The sequence below is a fragment of the Lissotriton helveticus genome, chromosome 3_1 (genome assembly GCF_964261635.1).
Source record: "Lissotriton helveticus chromosome 3_1, aLisHel1.1, whole genome shotgun sequence".
In the NCBI taxonomy this organism is placed as follows: Eukaryota; Metazoa; Chordata; class Amphibia; order Caudata; family Salamandridae; genus Lissotriton; species Lissotriton helveticus.
This window is the reverse complement of record NC_136061.1, coordinates 803,825,088-803,844,139: the sequence shown is the minus strand read 5'-3', so window position 1 is coordinate 803,844,139 and position 19,052 is coordinate 803,825,088. Positions and strand designations below refer to the sequence as shown.

At 43.9% G+C, this 19,052-nt stretch overlaps 1 protein-coding gene across 3 annotated transcripts in view; it reads left to right on the top strand.

The window, feature by feature from the left end:
* ABCC8 (ATP binding cassette subfamily C member 8) overlaps window positions 1-19,052 on the top strand; it is a 1,340,683-nt gene that overhangs the window by 647,904 nt on the left and 673,727 nt on the right. For all 3 annotated transcript variants that reach the window (XM_078681060.1, XM_078681061.1, XM_078681059.1), the window contains 2 exons: window positions 18,760-18,835; window positions 18,923-19,028. In XM_078681060.1, the coding sequence (XP_078537186.1) occupies window positions 18,760-18,835; window positions 18,923-19,028 (182 nt within the window). The remainder of the gene's footprint in view (window positions 1-18,759; window positions 18,836-18,922; window positions 19,029-19,052) is intronic.

The window sequence follows — 19,052 nt, the reverse complement described above, 5'->3', positions numbered from 1 at the left end:
CTCACAAATTTAACGCCTGAGGAAGTCATCGCCCACTACAGGCTCAAAAGGACAACCATTCACCGCATCATGACCCACATGGCCCACAGGCTGACGGTCCCAACACAGCAGAAAAACAACATCCCTCTGCAGACAAACCTGCTGGCTGTGCTGTACCTGTTGGCCTCCGGCACCTCCCAACCAACAACTGCCAGAGTCAGAGGGGTCTCACAGCCAGCCCTATCAAAGTTCATCACACCTGTCCTGGATGCCATCCTCAGCTTCATACCCCAGTACCTTCACTTCCCCAACACTGCGCAGAAACAGCTGGAGACAAAGCAAGGTTTCTACACCATAGCCGGATTTCAGACCGTGTTGGGGACGATCGACTGCACACATGTCCCACTCGTGCCCCCTGTGGATACTGCACACCACTACCGCAACAGAAAGCACATGCATTCCATCAATATGCAGGCAATTGTGTCCCACCAGGGGACTATTCACCAATGTCGTCGCCAACTACCCAGGCAGTGTGCATGATTCGTTCATCTTCTGACAGTCCATTATCAACCAACACTTTCAGGATGGCACATATGGGACGGGACTGTCCGTTGGTAAGTACCAAGTCAACAAACCACATATCACATTGCCTCCAAAGCACAATGCACAACTGTGGGGATGCACACGTGACCAAACCACATTCAACATGTCAAACTACACGAACACCTACCAGACACAACCACAACACTTCATGGTTATCCTGGCCTACCCCAGCACCCTATACAGACTGTTGGTGTAGTTGCCAGCATCAGCTACTCCCTGCGGGCTGATGAGCACTCACCCTAAACACAGCCAGCACAGGCGTCGCTGGATTGGTGGACCTGCCATCACATTCTGCCGAACCAAGTATTGACTCTTTTCTCCCTGCACTGTCACAGGTGATCAAGGATATGCAATCTGCCCTTGGATGATGACACCCCTCCGAGATCCGAACACACCCGCCCAGAGGCAGTACAATGCGGCCCACATTTGTACCAGGGGCATTGTTGAATGCACATTTGGCGTGTTGAAGTCACGTTTCAGGTGCCTGAACGGCACTGGTAGGAAGCTACTGTACAGCCCAGACATCGTGTGCAAGCTGATCATTGCATGTTGTGTGTTGCACAACATCTGTGTTCGCACGAGGGCCCCATGGATCCCAATTCCAGAGGTACCGGTCGATGATGGAGGTGATGGGGCAGGTGGCCCATATCCTACTGCAGCCACGTCAGGAATGGCCCGTGGTAATACTATCATTGACACTTACTTCTCATGAGCACTTAACATTGTGACCGTCCATGGCAATCAAGCGACAGTAGAAAAAGTTCAAATGCACTGCATGTGTGAATAAAACATTTTTGCAGCTTGTACTTGTACATTTTGATGTTACGTTTCTCTGCGTTCCAGATGTGATTTGGCAGGTTGTGCACATTTGCTGAACCAGTTGTGTCCTGTGTCCGCAGTGTTGGCAAACCATTGCATGCTACCACTGTGTTGTGAATTCCACGTTGTCACTGGGTTATTTTCCCACGATAGACTGCAATGCTGAAAGTTGCGTTACGCTACTCTTGTGGTAGTTATCACACGTTCTTGTGAATATACCCCTACGTTTCTTGGAATTTGCAGATCTGGCATGCAGTGAACTATCATCAGAGTAAATTAGTATCCCACTGTCTAGGCCAGAGTCTGGCTTCCCTACTCCACGGGTCTGGTATTCAACTTCATGCAATTGTGGTGCTATTGAGAATAGCTCTTTTCATCATCTAAGCACAGGTGGACAGAAATCTATCCTTTATTCAGAACTGTTACTACAAGGATCATGAGATGCGTGTATATTTTTATAAGGACAATCCCAAACTATCTTGGTGTAATTTTCAACGTAATAACGCAAACATCCTAATCCATTTATATAATTGTATACACTTCATTTTACGACATAGTTCCATGTTAAATTTACTTGAACTGGTTTGCAGCAATTCAATTCACACATCCTTCATCACATCACTTCCTAGATGGCAGAAGTCCGCAGTTTCCAGTAAGAGCTCTCTCTCTCTTTTTCTTTCCTTCCATGTATCTCTCTCTCTCTCTCTCCCTCCCTCTCTGTCTCTCTCTCTCTCTCACACACGCACACACACATATTTTCCCTCTCTTGCATTCTTGTTCACACAACAGAAGGCAGTGGACTTGCAGAGGTGTACTGTACACAAGAAGCCTTTGTTCGCTCAGTAGACCAAGGTGTGTGCTTGGTGATAGGAACTTGAGTATATGTAGTGTTTTACACCTTCCCAAGTATAAGCTGCTGGGCTGCTTCAACATTTCATCATAGTTAGAAAATGGATTTCAAATTTTTAAGCGTGGTGTCTATTCTAACTTTACAAAACACAATCTTGTCTGTTTAAAGCACTGTTCACTTGGAAAAATATGCTAAACATCTGCTATCCATGACACAAGGACCAGGCCCTTTCACTGAGAAACGAGGTTGTGTTCAAATATTTTAAAATAATTGTAAAATCAGGAAACCAACACAATTAAATATTTAATCTAATTTAGAAAGATTAAAAAAATGTATCAAGCACAATGACACAAAATTGTCAGTAACTGATGAAAGGAACAGGAAATACAATGGTTGAAGAAAAGGTCAGAAAGAGCTGTAGGAAATACGGGGGTGCAAAATTCGCTGTTTGTCTACGTACATTAACCAAAATGGGTAACCTGCAGATGCTCCTCGTGCACCAAAACTGAAAACAAGAAAAAGTTACCAGCAAATTGTTCTGCTTCACAGAGGCTGGTCAGTCGCCTTCCATGCTGATATATAACAACGTTTTCAGTCTTCCTGGTGCTCTTCTGGAGTATTCCAGTTATAGTTCCAAGGGATAGAATGGCATAGCTACGTCTTGCTTCAACCAAGAAGCCCAATATTTGGAAGATTACGGTCAGGTTTCTCCTTCACACTACCACCGCTCCATGCTTCCCAGGACACTCTTAGTGCCTAGCCCCCCACCCCCCACTAGACACTGCTCCCACAGGTTCTAGTGAAGATCACTCTCGCCTAGACAGCTCTATTTCCCATACAGGATGGCCCCCTTCTTACTCAATTTGTGTCTTCAAAGTATCAACATGAGGGCAGCCAATAACCCATGGGGAGCATGAAAAGTCCCTGGGTGCATATGGAGTGCAGGAGTCTTCCAGGCCTCTTCCGAGCAGTCAGGATTTGTCTTTCTTCAGATGTTTTCCTCCGGGTCCAGGAATGTATCCGTTAAACTAGCCAATTACTTAAGATTTCAATAAACACCTTGACCAAAGCAGAAGTAGCACCAACACTCAACCCTCTTTTGAAGCACTTCCTGTCCTGTAAACTCTCCCAGGCACCGCAATCAAAAATTTCAGAAGGCAGACTTCTCAGCCACAATCCTAGATCACGCCCGATAGAAAATATTGCCTACCTTTTTTCCTGACATGGGTACAGCTTTCCCAGACGAGTGTAACAATGTCGCATTTTTCCATGAAGTCCCTAAATATTTCATCTTTTTATTAACCAATTTTTGGTAGTATTAGTTCAATGTCACAGTGAGCGTGCTCTAGCCCTATAAATATAATTTAGACTTGGTTGCACATAAATGGCTTATTTAACTTTCCTGTTGACCTTAGTAATGCACCAGTGATGTGGATGTTAATTGTCTTATTGAGGATGTACTTTATATTTAGCCCACCCATATCTATGATTAAATGTATGACTCAAACGTCCTGGTTTGGCTGCAAATTAAAACCATATAGAACACATGTCCAAAAAAGTGCGCTGCCTTGTAGAAAAAACCAACGTTTAAACATTATCACCCCAAAGTGTTTCCTGCCATTCTTTAGGGTTGCTTGCTTAATGTGTAAAAGTTGATGTGTTACAAGGTAAAGAAAATGGTGTCCATATAGCTTGGTACCTCAATGCCCAACACTCTCCACAATTACTTTATGTTTGGAATGGGAATAATAAATCTCATTCTCCCAATGCCCAACACCTTTCCCGATGTTATTAATTTTGGAGTGGGAATAGTAAGTGTCACCTATCCCCTAAAACAAAATGGGAATAGATCCTCTCTTTCCCTCCCCTCCCCCGCCCAGGTTAAACACTTTCCTCAATGTGGTTACATTTGGAGTGGGAATAGTACATTTTAATACCCCAAAGTCCAAAACTTTCCCCAATGTGATTAAGTTTGGACTGGGAAAAGTAAATCTGACCACCCTCAACCAACGGTGTAGTAATTAGGGGGAGATATTAAGAGTTATTTAGGCTAGTTTTTGTTATTAAATTTTATGTTATTGTTTTGTTTGTTAGTGTATTATGTGTTAGTTTATGGTAGTGCGATAGGCCTCATTGTGAAATATAATATTTATATATAATTGTTTTGTGTTTTCTATGTGTTTATGATTGTTTTGATGCTTTTCCATTATGGTGTGTTTAATGTGACAGTAGTAAATCCTGGTTGCCTTGGTTTATAGGTTGCTACTTTACCGTGTTGTTTTCGGATAGCAGACTTTACTTAATTTTGGTGCATTTATTTCAGGGAAATAGAATAACCTTGTTAACCAAATTTATGTTTTACATTTTTCCTTAATTTTTAGTTTCCTGGGGCTTTTTTTTCTTCTACTTTTCAACTTTTGGTTAGATTGCCTGAAGTATTGGAGTTTGATTGGATGTTCTATTTTGGGCTGTTTTTTAAATTTATTTTTTAACCATTATTTGTGGTTTGTTAACTTTGAATTGTACTTTTTTTTGGTCAGCATTTCAGCTATAAAGTCAGAAGTGTAATTTTGTATTTATGGTATTGGGTGGATAATTTAATTTATTCATATGTATATTGATTTATTATATATGTCTTTGACTTTTTTATGGTATTAGTATATGTTTAAAGTCAATTTTTAACTATCAATCTGAATATCTGCTTTTGGAATATTTTATTCAGGTTACAGTTTAAAGTTGTTTTAATATTACATAAAAATACACATCAACACATTGTTACTGTTCAGTGTGTAGCGAGGTTAAAAAGTGTTATTGCTTAGGTGGTGCGTTTAAATTAGGAAAGTTGGGTTAGGGATTTTTACATTCTTAGTTCCTAATAGTGTTGTTCTTTTTTAAGTATTTCTAGGAATTGGCTAAGTGTAGGGTTACTTCTTCCAAGTCTTCCTTGGAAGGAATTGTGCCATCCTTCTACTCCGTTATTTGTCTTAGCTCCTCTATATACAGTTCTGTTGTGTATGTTCGACCATGGAGTGTGATATTTGATTTGGCATCTGTGGCCTGATCGATGCAAGCGACAATGTTATTATATTTTTAAAACATTTCTACATTGCAGTTTCACATTTTTACGTGTGTTATGGATGTTGTCTTTTCTTCATTTTTTAAGGTGTTTGTTTCATTGACATTGTTCTTTTTGGCACTGATTTCAGTTGTTGCCATCTGTTGAGAGGAAGAGATAAGTTTTGTTGCTTTATTTTTTAATTCAGTTTTTAAACTTGGATTGTGTTAGTTTTAGTGTATTTGTTTTTAATTATATCTAAGCATTAGTTTTACTTTAAATGTTAGTGTTCTGCTTTAGTTACAATACTTATTTTCAAAGTTATACATCCTGCACACATTTTAATTACCTTCCGTACACGCAGCGGCTGCCACCTCGATCCTCTCTCCCAAACCTCGACTCCGGGAGCTAGTGCTCACTGTGAAGTCTCCCAGATGCCAAGACGGCAGGCTAAACCATCATGCGCACTTATGGTGTCCACCACTACTCCTCCTCCATGCTCCACTGTCACATAGCCCAGCCACGACCTAACCTCGCTCCATAACAAAAATACAATTATATCCCAGTGATTGCATAGTGCTACTATGCCCGTGTGTAATTTGTATTTCCTGCTCACTCTCTGTCCTACGTCTTACCTGCTCCCCATTTAAAAAAAAATATATATATATTTATTTATTTAATTGTGCATTTTTTTGCAGAGCAGCAGTTGGAAAGTGCTACCGGACCACTCCTTTGCTTTTATGACATCGTTCACACAGTTTTTTCATATTTTTATTTACATTTTACTGTTGTAACATGGCCATCTGCAATGTCCAAATGGTAAATGAAAAAGCTGTCATGCCTGGCTGGACATGAGCACACGTATGTCATGATGCACGAATGTACATGCATTAAGAAGCCAGCATGCCATAAAGGGGTAGCCACAAGTCTGTCCTTCAGGAACAGATATGAAATCTTATCAGATTTAACTTCGAATTATTGACTTTGCCATCCAACCTCTGTGTCCGGCAGAGCAGACCTGAAGTAATCTGCCCCTTCTCTTGTAAGGAATTTGTAATCAAGCCTATTTCTTTACCACCCAGTCTCAGGATCCGCAGCTGGAACACAGTGAGAATTTGCTCCAAACTATGCCAGCATGATTGGAAAATCTATAAGGTATTTTGATATCATAGTTTTCCAAGAGACATGGGCCTCTCTTCTCGTGGATTTTGATGGCTATGAAGGTTTCAGCATCCAGGCTATACCACCTAAGCATGGTCATGCTGTGAGGTGTTAGTCCTAATGGATTAATCTGTCCTTGAAAGTCAGAACTCAGCTCATTCCCACAGACAGCTGTGACTTTCAAGCAGTGGCTGTTAAGGGAAACAATAGTTACTGTGTCTATATGATTAATTTTAATAACAATAACTTTGTGAGTTCACTGAAAATGAAATTTCCCAAGTTGTCTGCTTTTATTGAAACCATAAATGGCAGGCTATGGAGCCTGGGACAGGAGCTCCATTTGATCATTGAGGGAGATTGTAATGCCAGATTAAAATTGTGTACCTGTAGAGTTTAGTATAGGAATGAAGCCTTCAACAGACAACAAAGACTCAAGAAGACTTTAACCCAGGGGTATTATAGGAGCCTATGACCTGTGTAATACCCAGGAGTATACATGGGGTAGTGCCAACACCATACCCACTATTCGAGATAGAGTTTGCTCCTCTGTAATTGATTACACCTTTACATCTAAAGGCTTGATTAGCTACCTAGTCCAGAGCATGACCTTAGAACCCACCTAAGGTGATCACAGTTCTCTCGTGGTAACTCTGACTCTACCAATAAGTAAGGTATTTAGGGTTATATTTACAAGAAAATGTCACAGTGCCAGCGCAGTCCTGCAAGCAATTTTGGTGTGCCATGCCGCGCCATTTTCCAAGTGCAGGAATGCAACATATGTACATCAATATGGTACATTCCTGTACACACCCTGCGCCGGCACAAAAAAAAGCAGCCTAGAGCCTGCAACGGAACCCTTGCACCATAGTGCACGGGTGCCTGAGTTGCAGGAATGATTGTTGTTGTGCAGGAAGGGACACCTTTCCGCACAACAACAATCATCAATTGCGTTTTGCTCCATCTACGTGTGCTGCAGAATGAGTTAGTCATCTGTTTATTCGAAGACCTCGTTAATCGTATTAAACATGCTCTTTTAAAACCTGAAAGGAATAAATGTGATTCACCCAGGTGGTTTAATAAAACCTGCTCCAGAGCAAATAGGCAGCTATGAAAAGCTCTTTGTGCAAAACCTAGAGATGCCGAGGAAATCTCTCAGGATGCATACGGCAGCTGTCAAACGTAGGCGCATAGATATCAATACCAAGAAGTGAGATAATTTAGTTCTTGCACCATACATAAAAAATTTGAAGATCATAAGCACTACTGTTAGACCTAGCATCATTGGTGGGTTTTGCCCCAAACATTTTGACTTCAGACCTCCTGTTTTGCTGACTTTGTTTTTGCTGGCTTTTGGATTCTGCACACTTTACCACTGCTAACCAGTGCTGAAGTGCTTGTGCTCTCTGCTTAAAACATGATAAGATTGGCTTATACCCAATTGGCATAATAATATTACCTGTAAGTCCCGGGTAGAGTTAAGCTACTGTGCCCAGGGCTGGTAAATAATACTACTAGTGAGCCTGCAGCACTCATTGTGTAACTCACTAAAGTAGCATCTTAGGCCTGTGTCAGGCCTTCTGTTACAGCCTGTGTGTGTAATTTTAAGATGCCATTTCGACCAGACAAAGCAAACCTTTTGCCAGGCTCAAATCTTACTTTTTACTACATATAGGTCACCTCTAGTATAGGCCCCAGATAGCCCAGAGTGCAGGGTGCAATATATTTTAAAAGTACTTTTAAGGTTTACATGTTCTGGAAGTGAACAACTCTTTAATTTATGTTTCACTACTGCAAGGCCCACCCCTCCCACTGGATAACATTGCTGTTACCTCATTACACTCTATAAGTGAAGTTTCCAAATGGGAACAAAGCACTTGTTCATGTTTGATGTCTCTGGAATTGTGATGAAAAATCCAAATTTTTGGTGAAGTCGAATTTGAAAATGGCAACTTCAGTACTTGAACTTTAGTTCTTTAGAAAGTTGGCATTTTATTGTCTTAGCCCTTTGGTGAATGCAGCATGTCTCTGGGTCACAGGACTGGGTGTAGTTGACATTTGAACTTTGTGTATTCCTTCTAGACAGTCACACACAATGGAGGGCTTTGGTATACCTGGATGGGCCAGACTGGCAGGATGCCCCACTTACTCTTGATTAGGCTGTGTTCTGTCCCCACACAAAGGGCAGCATACCCCCTGTAGTTAGTCTGGAGCCAGGCCATTAAGATAGGGCACCTGGCACAAATGGGTATAAATACTGAACTCCTGGCACCAACTCCTCAGTACACGACTGGACCTGTGGTTACTCTGCCAGGAAGAAGGACTGCAGCGCTGCTGAAAGGTTTGCCACTCTGCTGAACTGCTGTTCTGAAGGACTGCTGGCCTGCTGTGCTGACTTGCTGCCTGCTGCCCTCTTGTCTGGGGGAGAAGGACTGGACCTGCATCTCTTGAACCCAGAGTTACTCCAAGGGCTAGGTGGCTGGTCTCCTGATATAAGGCCTCAGGGACATGACAGGCTTCCAACATCATTCCATATGCACCTGGATTCTGCCATCTATGAGTCTACCCTGCCAAGTCATCCTTGACGCCGGACTTCAGTTTGCAAGCCCCATTGACAGGATCCTCAATAAAAATGCAGGCCCTCACATCGAATCCTCGCTGCATCTCAGAACACACTCAATGCTTCGGCTGCTCAACGCATCTTCGACTTGGATCCTCGCAATGCTCCTGAAACCAGGATTTAAGGTACTTTGTTCAGTGGGCCTAAGTAGGTCCCTGTTGCCATCCTGTGCTCCATTGTGGTCGGCCTGAACTTGTGACTTTGTCCCAGTTTAGCACGACCAGATACTCTCAGTTGATGCTTTGTGCATTTTTAAGCTATAAGCTCCAAAAAGTATCAAGGAGCTACATGCTGGGAGATTCCTTTTGTATGTTTTTTTCACTTCATTATTGTTTGAAGTGTTGGAGATATACCTTACACATTGCCTCTAAGTTAAGCCTGACTGAGGAGTGCCAACCTACCAGATGGTCGAGCACAGGTTAATTTAGGGGTGGCTTGTGCCTCGCCCTGACTAGGATTGTGGTTGCTGCTTGACCAGGGCTTACATCCTAGTCAACCAACAAAAACAATTCTTACAGCTACTCTAACTTCTATCAGAACCCTCACTAGCCGCGTTCCTTTTGTTAGCTGCCAAATTTTGTAGTGTTGCATGGGTGCCTAATTTTTCCTAAACCTACTCCACTGAGACCTCTTGTACATCTACACAGGAGCTCGAGTCTTCACTTAGAGAACAGTTGCAACTATTTATCTCCCTAAATTAGGTTATAGAAGCCACTCAGCAGAGCCCTAATTAGAAACCACTGGGACCAATGGGGTCCCAATAGATTTGGTTGCAGGCAATTATGATCTAAGGGCACCATTGCTGAATGCCGTCTTGAATAGTTTAGCCCACTCCCATCTACAGAGATCTTGATCTTCCTTAGTAATTATTCACATTTTCAAAAAAGGTGAGGTTTCAGACCCTAGATATTACCTTCCAGTTTCTGTTAATGATACCTCCATAAATATTCTTTGTTGAGTCATCTATAATAGGATCGATAAATGGGCCTCTGAAAACTCTATTTTGAATAGTTGTCAGAAAGGCTTTAGATTGCTTTTGGGGACTGCAGAGCAATATCTACATTTTAATCTAATAATTTGCAAGTGGAATAACTTATTGGGAATGGGTCTAGATGAGACCCTTGTGCACCTTCTGGCAGCCCTACACGAGAATATGAGTGCCAGAATTAGATATGGGTGTAAGAGAAAACTTGATTTCGCAATCAACCTGAGCTCACGCAGGGCTGTGTTGGCCACCCATTTAATTACAATTTATATTAATAAGTTGAGCCCATTTCTTTGCACTATTACCTCAGATATCCCAAGGATCAGAGTGCCCCTGTATCGACCATGCTCTATGAAGATGATGTGGTCCTGGTGGTCTGCACTCCCAAAGCTTTGCGGCTTCTAGTTACTTCCTTTCCCCAGTTTATGACCAAATTATACTTACAAATGTTTCTAAATCATACAGTATGGCCTGAGGTTCTAAACATCTTAGTGTTCCGACTCTTACACTGGGTAGTAGGCAATTAGAAAGGACCAACAGCTTTTCTTATTTAGAGATTACATTTGATTCTTCAAGTTCATCGTCGCCCAAACCTTTGCATTGTTGGCAGAAACATTTTTTCAATACAACCTGCCCCCTTACCCACAAGTAGTGGCTCATTAATACCATTTCAATCAATCTATAAAAAGAGTGTATGCCTGTCGCAACCTATAGAGATGGAATTAGGGGTATAGCAAGTGGTGCAGCTATTCAGGTGGAGGGTAAACACCTCTGCAAGATATTCTTTTTTTTGTCTGCCATGAGAAATTAGGACTTAACTATATAAAGGACCATATTAAAGTAAACCCCATAATTTTACGGATTTCTTTGGGTCACGATCAGGAAGCGAGCTTGAACCAGCTGATTATTAAAGATTAACTTTCCGGTGACAAGGGTCTCATTATTCCCTGGCTCGCTATTATCAAGAAAATCTTTCTCAAGATAGGGCCGGTATCGCTCTTCTAACACCCTAAGTCCAACCACAGGGTGGATAAAAAGTTATTAAAAGATACATTTATAGAACCAGCACGCTTGGCACAGGTCATTACAGAACGAAAGAACTCATCTGTCTTGGCGTATTTGCATTAAAGTGATTGTGCGGTCTGGAGCAATACCTACTCATAACACAAGGAAGAGAGCTGGGAAAGATGTTTAATGTTTTTCATTTAGCGCAGGCACAGTTATCTATTTACTTTCTTTCTCAATTGGATATTCCAAAGAAATGTTAGCACATCCCTGCCCATTCTATGATATTTGCCCTCAGTCCCTGTTGCACGTTTTCCTATTATGCAAATGTTGTACGCAATACAATAAACAATTTCTAATTTCATTACTAAAGAAAGACAACATTCAGCAGTGCTGTTGAACTTGGCCCTTTTGGCAGGTTCACCCCTAAACCTTTTGCCTTTTCTGTGACCTGATATTGGTAGTTTTTGGCCTCTGCACACTTTAGCACTGTGGCCCAGTGTAAAGTGCGTGCGCGCTCTGAGTGCGTGTGGTGAGATTGGCCTGCCCTCCCATAGAAATGCTTGGGAATATGTGTTACCCTGGTAATTCCTGGTATGAGAGGAGTGCAGGGGCGAGTTTAGTATGTATGAACATGTGAGAATAAATGCTGCGCAATGGTGTGCGCAGATTTATGGTGACTGGTGGAGAAATGCCACTTTTAGAAGTTTCCATTTCTGTGTACTTTGTGTCTGCCTGCCTGATGTGAATTGCATGTCTGGCTTGTGATTGACAGGAGCAGAGAGGTGTGGGTGGCTCCAGGACACTGGGGGAGTCAGCCCAGTGGTGAATCGAGAGATCTGCATGGAGATGGGAGGGAGGAGTTGCACCTGGGACCTGAATAGGGATGTGCCTTCCCTCCACAATGCTGGTTCTGCCCCCTGTGGTGCGTCTAATCACTGAGCCCCCACCTGACAAAGGAGAGAGGAGATGAGCAAAACAAAGTGCTCCAAAGCTCCCCTAAACCAGTTCTGACTGGTATCCCCAAGCCCTGTGCTGTGACACAAAGGAAAAGGGCACATAAATATAGGGGCTGTGACCCCATGAAAATGTTCTCTGTTGTGCTGTTCCTGACTTGAGGGGGACCTGCTGCTGAGCTCCAGGAGGAACTGCCATTAGGGACTGTCCTGCCACTAGGGCCCTGTCAGCTGGCCTACCTGGGCCCAGCCCGTTTCGTCCTAAAGGTCTTGCTTTGGACTACAGCGCCTGTGAGCATTTTATTTTGCATTTTGGAGAAGCGCTTTGTTTGCATCCTGAGGTGCATCCTTCGTTTTTGGGCTGCAGTGCTGAGCTGCGATCGATCTCAAGAGAATCCCATCGTAGGCATTCCCCCGCATTGCTGGCTTCTCATAGCGGTAGCCCACCCCTCGTTGCCTGCATTTCTGAAGGAGCGGGTGCCCACCCCGCGTTGTGCATTTTTAAACCGAAGCGGGTGCCCACTCCGCATTCGTCTTTATTTTCTAGAGCATAGGCAAGAAGTACAGGAACGTTGCTGGGCTGCTGCCAATGTGACCCGGAAGCCAGACGGCCCTGCCTGGTTGTGGGCCGGGCCGCGTTACGAGGCTCCAAAACAAAGTCCCGGTCCCGAGGATGGGGACCGGGTGAAGAGAGGCTCAATTGCCTGCGGCCAAGAGGCAATGAGTTACGAGGAGGGAGCTTTGAGGGGTTACGAGAGAGAGCTCTCCACCGCGGAGGCTGCCCCAGAGTGACGATCTTACCAGGATAGCAAAGAGCCCGGTGAGTGGGGCCAAGTGGAGGACCTGGAGGAGGGAAGGTGTGTCGAGGAACATTGTCGGTGCCTCCCCCGAGGCACAGAAGTGCCAGAGCCTCTGCTGATATATTCACAGCTGTACCTCTGTGGCGGACAGCTGCAACGTGGGAGTGGCCATTGTGTAGAAAGTCTCAGTGGGGCCAACAGGACACAGTGAATGCCCAAGCCTACATTTATTGCCACAGCAACCCCGCCTGACAGTGGGCAGCTGCAACGTTCAGGCATATTTGTTTGAAGAGTCCCAGTGGGGACCCCAGAGGCACTGGTAGTGCCAGAGTTATTATTTCTTTGGAGAAATTTTGGTTTACACAATGAGAAAGGAGTGAAATACACTCCTTGGCCACAGCGCTTTGCACCCCTTTGATTTGTTGCATTTGCAGCCAGCCCTGACTTCGCTGGATGTAGGGCAATGGCGCCCTAGAGGAGGCCAGTTGGCCTGGGGTGAGTTATGTGGTAGGGCGCAGAGCTCTACTATAGCGCATAATGGGTTTATGCTTAGGGTGTAGGTATACTATGATTGATGCACCCTGATTTATACCTCTACTATAGTTTATGTGATGAGGTTACTTTCTACTGTGATTTCTGCCCCTAGCAGGATTCATGATTGTGAGGGTATTGTCTAGTATGTTTAGGCTCATGAGGTTGGCGCATAATGTGGTTGGCGCCTGATGTGATGCTGATTGCATAATATGTTTTATGTTGCAGAATATAATACTGAATACAGTGTTTGCCAGTAATTACTGGTTGTGTTCTACATTTATTATATGTTCTACATCTACTATTTTTACTTTGTGATGGTTCTGACAGTGGCCCAATTGGCCCTGTCATGTGTATATAGTCCCCTGTAAATACTGCCTGGTGTCCATTCGCACAGTATACATTGTGTGATTAGGATTTAATGTGTTTATTATGATACAAAGGCTATTTTTATATCTAACCTTGTGTGGAGTCCTTTTCTGGTGTGCCTAGTGTGTTGCTGCTGTGTGGGTGGTGCGCAAACGCTTTACACATTGCCTCCGAGATAGGCCTGCCTGCTCGTGCCAAGCTACCAATGAATTCAATATGGTTTTACTGCTGATTTATTTATATTTCATTGTATATTTCAGGTGTCCATTTTAGTTTATGTGCTTTTGTGGGTGTGTTTAGCACCCGAATCAAGGGCCAGATGTACAAAGCTTTTTTCAGCTCGCAAAGGGCCCGATTCACAGAATCAGGCCCTTTGCAAGCTGAAAAATTATTTTTAAACGTACAAAACCCTTTTTGGGACTCGCTAAGCTATTACAGAATCACAAATTGAGTTTGCGAGTTCCTAATAGTAAGGGGCGTGCCAAGGGGGGCCCCTTTCCTACTAACGAGTCACAGGGACATGTATGAATGTTTACCGACTGGAATGCAGTCTCAAAATATTCATACTTTACCGACTCCATGAAGGAAGTGCTAACCCATTCACAAATGAGAATGGGTCCCCAAGGGATCCCTTCCCATTTGTGAATGTGGGCGCCAATATTTTCTTAGAGCAGGTAGTGCTTTGAAGGAAACTTTTCATTTTTCTTTTTCAAATGCATTGTGTTTTCCTTTAAGGAAAACGAGCTGCATTTCAAAATAAAAAAACAGTGAAGCAGTCACAAACATGGTGGTCTGCTGACCCTACCTGGCCACCATCCCCGTGAGTGCTGGCCATTCCTAATGGGTCGCAATTGCAACCTGCCTCATGAACATTAATGTGGCAGGTCCCTTGCGACCCATTGGGGATCGCAAACAGTGTAAAACACACTGTTGTACATAACTGTTTGTGCTTTCCTAATAGCAAATTGCAAAACAATTCTATTAATTAATCGCAAAGGGAAGTCTATGTACATCTGGCCTAAAGATCTTTGATGATGATGATGATGAAGGAGCAAGCACATTCATTGATGGACATATCAGAATGGGTAACAAGATTGGTGGCCAAATGTGCATAATGATGCATACATTCACATGTGACTGACAGCCAAACAAATATCGGCAAAACACATAGCAATCCTTTTCGACCTGCGACTTGTTGGGTTTGCCAGTACTTGTTAAAAAGCCTGTGTTTTATATGCCAAAATTCTTCATATCATTCTCATTGATGTTTCCACAATATCGCATGAGTAAAGCTTTAATGAAGGTAACAAAGTTCCTAAAAATGTAAAGGTAGCGTGAAAACATATACTAAAGCGTACAACAGAAAACACCGTTTACAGTGATCATTCACATGTAGCACCGAGACAGCTGATCCCCTTATCAGCAGGGAGAGTTTAAGAATTCTCCCAGCCCCGAAAGAATAGAAGCATGGAGGACAAATTAAGCATTTTAAAAAATATGGGCTACAATACTATAAAGCCCATTTCACATACCTGTTTGTCTATTTTACTTTGCTTTACTTTGCTTTACACATAGATATAGCTATTTGTATCGGTGAAAAAACACATTTCAAATTAATTGAAGTGTCTTCCCCATACTACTTTTCTTTTCCATTTTACCAATTCGCCACTCACCACCCAACATGACACAGAGCCCACTCAAACACAACATTAAAAGAGAAATCTGCATGCTCTCTCTTCAGTGTGAGTTTCTTAATTGAAACAAACGCTGTGTGTACTTCTGCTAGGCTTCTGCTTGCCTTCTATTTTTTGGGCCCTAATATGAAAAGTTGTGCTGGCTCAGTACAAAGTCAAGCGCCTGTTTTCATGCATCGGCAGTGTCTAAAGTGTATAAATATAACTCGCAGCGGAAGGAGCATGGGTTTGCTCCAAAATTGCTAATGCTGTGCTCTGCCACATTAGGAACGCAGGGTTGCGAGGTATTGACAATAATACGGCTAACCCCTGCGTTTCTCCATGCGCAGGCGCTAAAATCAGCTGCCTAGCGGCAGCGCAGGCACCCTTGCACCATAGTGCAAGGCGCCTGCATTGAGGGAATGATAGTTAATGTGCTGGAAGGTGTCCCTTCCTGCACATAAACAATCCAGAATGGCGATTTGTGACTCCTATGTGTGCTGCATTGCGCAGCACATATAGAAACTGCAAATCGTCATTTTTAAATGATTGTTTATGTGCAGGAAGGGGCGCCTTCCTGCACATAAACAATCATTCATTGCGTTTTGCTGTTTGGATGTGTGCTTCACAATACTGCACACATAGAAACAGCAAAAACAATGAGATATTATCATTTCTTTTCATTTTGCCATGTTATGTCCAGGTTTTCCCTGGTCTTAATTTTGGCACTGCCTCTTATTAACGCCACCCTGATAAATAGGGGAATCGTCAAAATCAATGGGTGTTGTGGCGGAATGCCCACCACAACACCCATTGCCCACCCCTTTCACTCTAAGTGTAGCATGAAAGGGGCCTTATTTACAAGGTGGCGTTAAGGCACGTTAAGTGGCTTAATGCTGCTTTGTAAATAAAGCGAAGCCCCTATTGCCACAGGAACGTTGTTAAAAGTGACGTTCCTGAGCAATAGGGGCTTTTACATATGCCCCGCAATTTCTACAAGTTAATGTTTGTACTGCAAACAGCTCATCCCACAAACGATGCTAAGGCACCACTGTGTAATCCTTCATATGGCCTTAAATGGGCGGGCCATCACAGCATGGTGCTACACCTGCACGTCTAGAGTGGAAGCGCCTGACGTGTGCTCTGCACAAAAGTATCTGCGTTACAAGGACAAGGCTGATGGGCAGGTCGGATGGGACAGTGGCGGCAAGGCGAGCTGAACAAAAGGGGGTGGTGATGGACGGGGCATCTGAATTTATCAAACACTCACACCCAGTCAAAAGATCTGGGTTTAATCCATCACCGTTCTTTAGCCCACTCTGCCACCCCAGTTCAGACATGGCTATATGCAAATCAGTCTGACCCTGTGCCTCATGGCAACAGTCCAGCCCGAACTGCCAAGCCATGTCCTCCCTGGACCGGAAACAAGCTTCCAAGGACCGGTTTCTGGCATTCCAGCTGTCTTCAGCCCGGCTTGCTTGAATCCAGTGGCAAAGTGAGCAAGGGACTCATGTCTGTGCATACCCTGCCACACTTATGGCGGCCAAAAGCGGTACAAAAGGGGGTGGTGATGGACGGGGCATCTGAATCAATCAAACACACCCAGTCAAAAGATCTGGGTTTAATTCATCACCGTTCTTTAGCCCACTCTGCCACCCCAGTTCAGACATGGCTATATGCAAATCAGTCTGACCCTGTGCCTCATGGGAACAGTCCAGCCGGAACTGCCAAGCCATGTCCTCCCTGGATCGGAAACAAGCTTCCGAGGACCGGTTTCTGGCATTCCAGCCATCTTCAGCCCGGCTTGCTTGAATCCAGTGGCAAAGTGAGCAAGGGACTCACATCCGAGCATACCCTGCCACACTTATGGCGGCCAAAAGCGGTACAAAAGGGGGTGGTGATGGACGGGGCATCTAAATCAATTAAACACTCACACCCAGTCAAAAGATCTGGGTTTAATCCATCACCGTTCTTTAGCCCACTCTGCCACCCTAGTTCAGACATGGCTATATGCAAATCAGTCTGACCCTGTGCCTCATGGGAACAGTCCAGCCCGAACTGCCAAGTCATGTCCTCCCTGGACCGGAAACAAGCTTCCGAGGACCGGTTTCTGGCATTCCAGCCGTCTTCAGCCCGGCTTGCTTGAATCCAGTGGCAAAGTGAGCAAGGGACTCATGTCTGAGCATACCCTGCCACACTTATGGCGGCCAAAAGCGGTACAAAAGGGGGTGGTGATGGACGGGGCATCTGAATCAATCAAACACTCACACCCAGTCAAAAGATCTGGGTTTAATCCATCACCGTTCTTTAGCCCACTCTGCCACCCCAGTTCAGACATGGCTATATGCAAATTAGTCTGACCCTGTGCCTCATGGGAACAGTCCAGCCCGAACTGCCAAGCCATGTCCTCCCTGGACCGTAAACATGGGAGACATGAGGCACTAGAATCCCTTGCTCACTTTGCCACTGGATTCAAGCAAGCCGGGCTGAAGACTGCTGTAATGCCAGAAACCGGTCCTCGGAAGCTTGTTTACGGTCCAGGGAAGGCATGGCTTGGCAGTTCGGGCTGGACTGTTCCCATGAGGCACAGGGTCAGACTGATTTGCATATAGCCATGTCTGAACTGGGGTGGCAGAGTGGGCTAAAGAACGGTGATGGATCAAACCCAGATCTTTGCCTGGGTGTGAGTGTTTGATTGGTTCAGATGCTCCGTCCATCACCACCCCCTTTTGTACGGCAAGGCGAGCTGAGGCTTGAGGAAAACAATAAGCTCACTGGCAAGCTTTATGCCACGGGCCACAGCAGGCTTGGGGCTCATCTCAGTTTAACTGGATGAAATGCTGTAATGCCACTTCTGGCAAATTGCAGACACAGCTCAGTCGTGTGCTACTCTGGAGGCCAGTAGCCCTGGTGCAGTCAGTAACATGTTAGCCTTGCTTCTTTGAAAGCTAAGAAGAACTTAGGCTAAGTTATATGTCAGGCATATATCTCTGAAAGACCATTACGGATGGGGAAAAGCCATTCACATACGCTTACCTGACGCCTTTAGTACCTTCAATTGATAATACATAAAGCAAACAATAGCTTTTTTAAAGCATAAGATTATTAATCTTTTTAACAGTTAATGTTCAATACAAAGCTCAGATGAAATTAAAAAACAGAGAGACTTGCATGTTCCTTGGTATTTCGATCGCATGTTTATGTTGTAATGTATAACAAATTATAACGTTTGTTGTTACACGTGATTGCTCTAAGAGAAGATGTTTTGAAAGCAAAATTAGCTTGAAATGTTCTCTTTTCTACACTTTACATACAAGGTTACTATCCAAATTATAGTGCCCTTTTGTGTATCATAGATCACAAATGGCTTTTTCACTTGGACACCGGACGGCGCCCCAGCATTATCCAATATTGATATCAAGATCCCTCAAGGTACAGTCCAAAAAATGTGTCACACATTCTTTTTTACCAATACGCACTGCATCTTAAAATGCAAATTGGTGTCTGTTCTGCTTCCAGGTCAGTTAACAATGATTGTAGGACAAGTAGGCTGTGGTAAATCATCATTGCTGCTGGCCGCGCTTGCAGAGATGCAGAAGATTTCTGGTAGCATTTACTGGAACAGGTGAGCGTCTCAACCAACATGTTA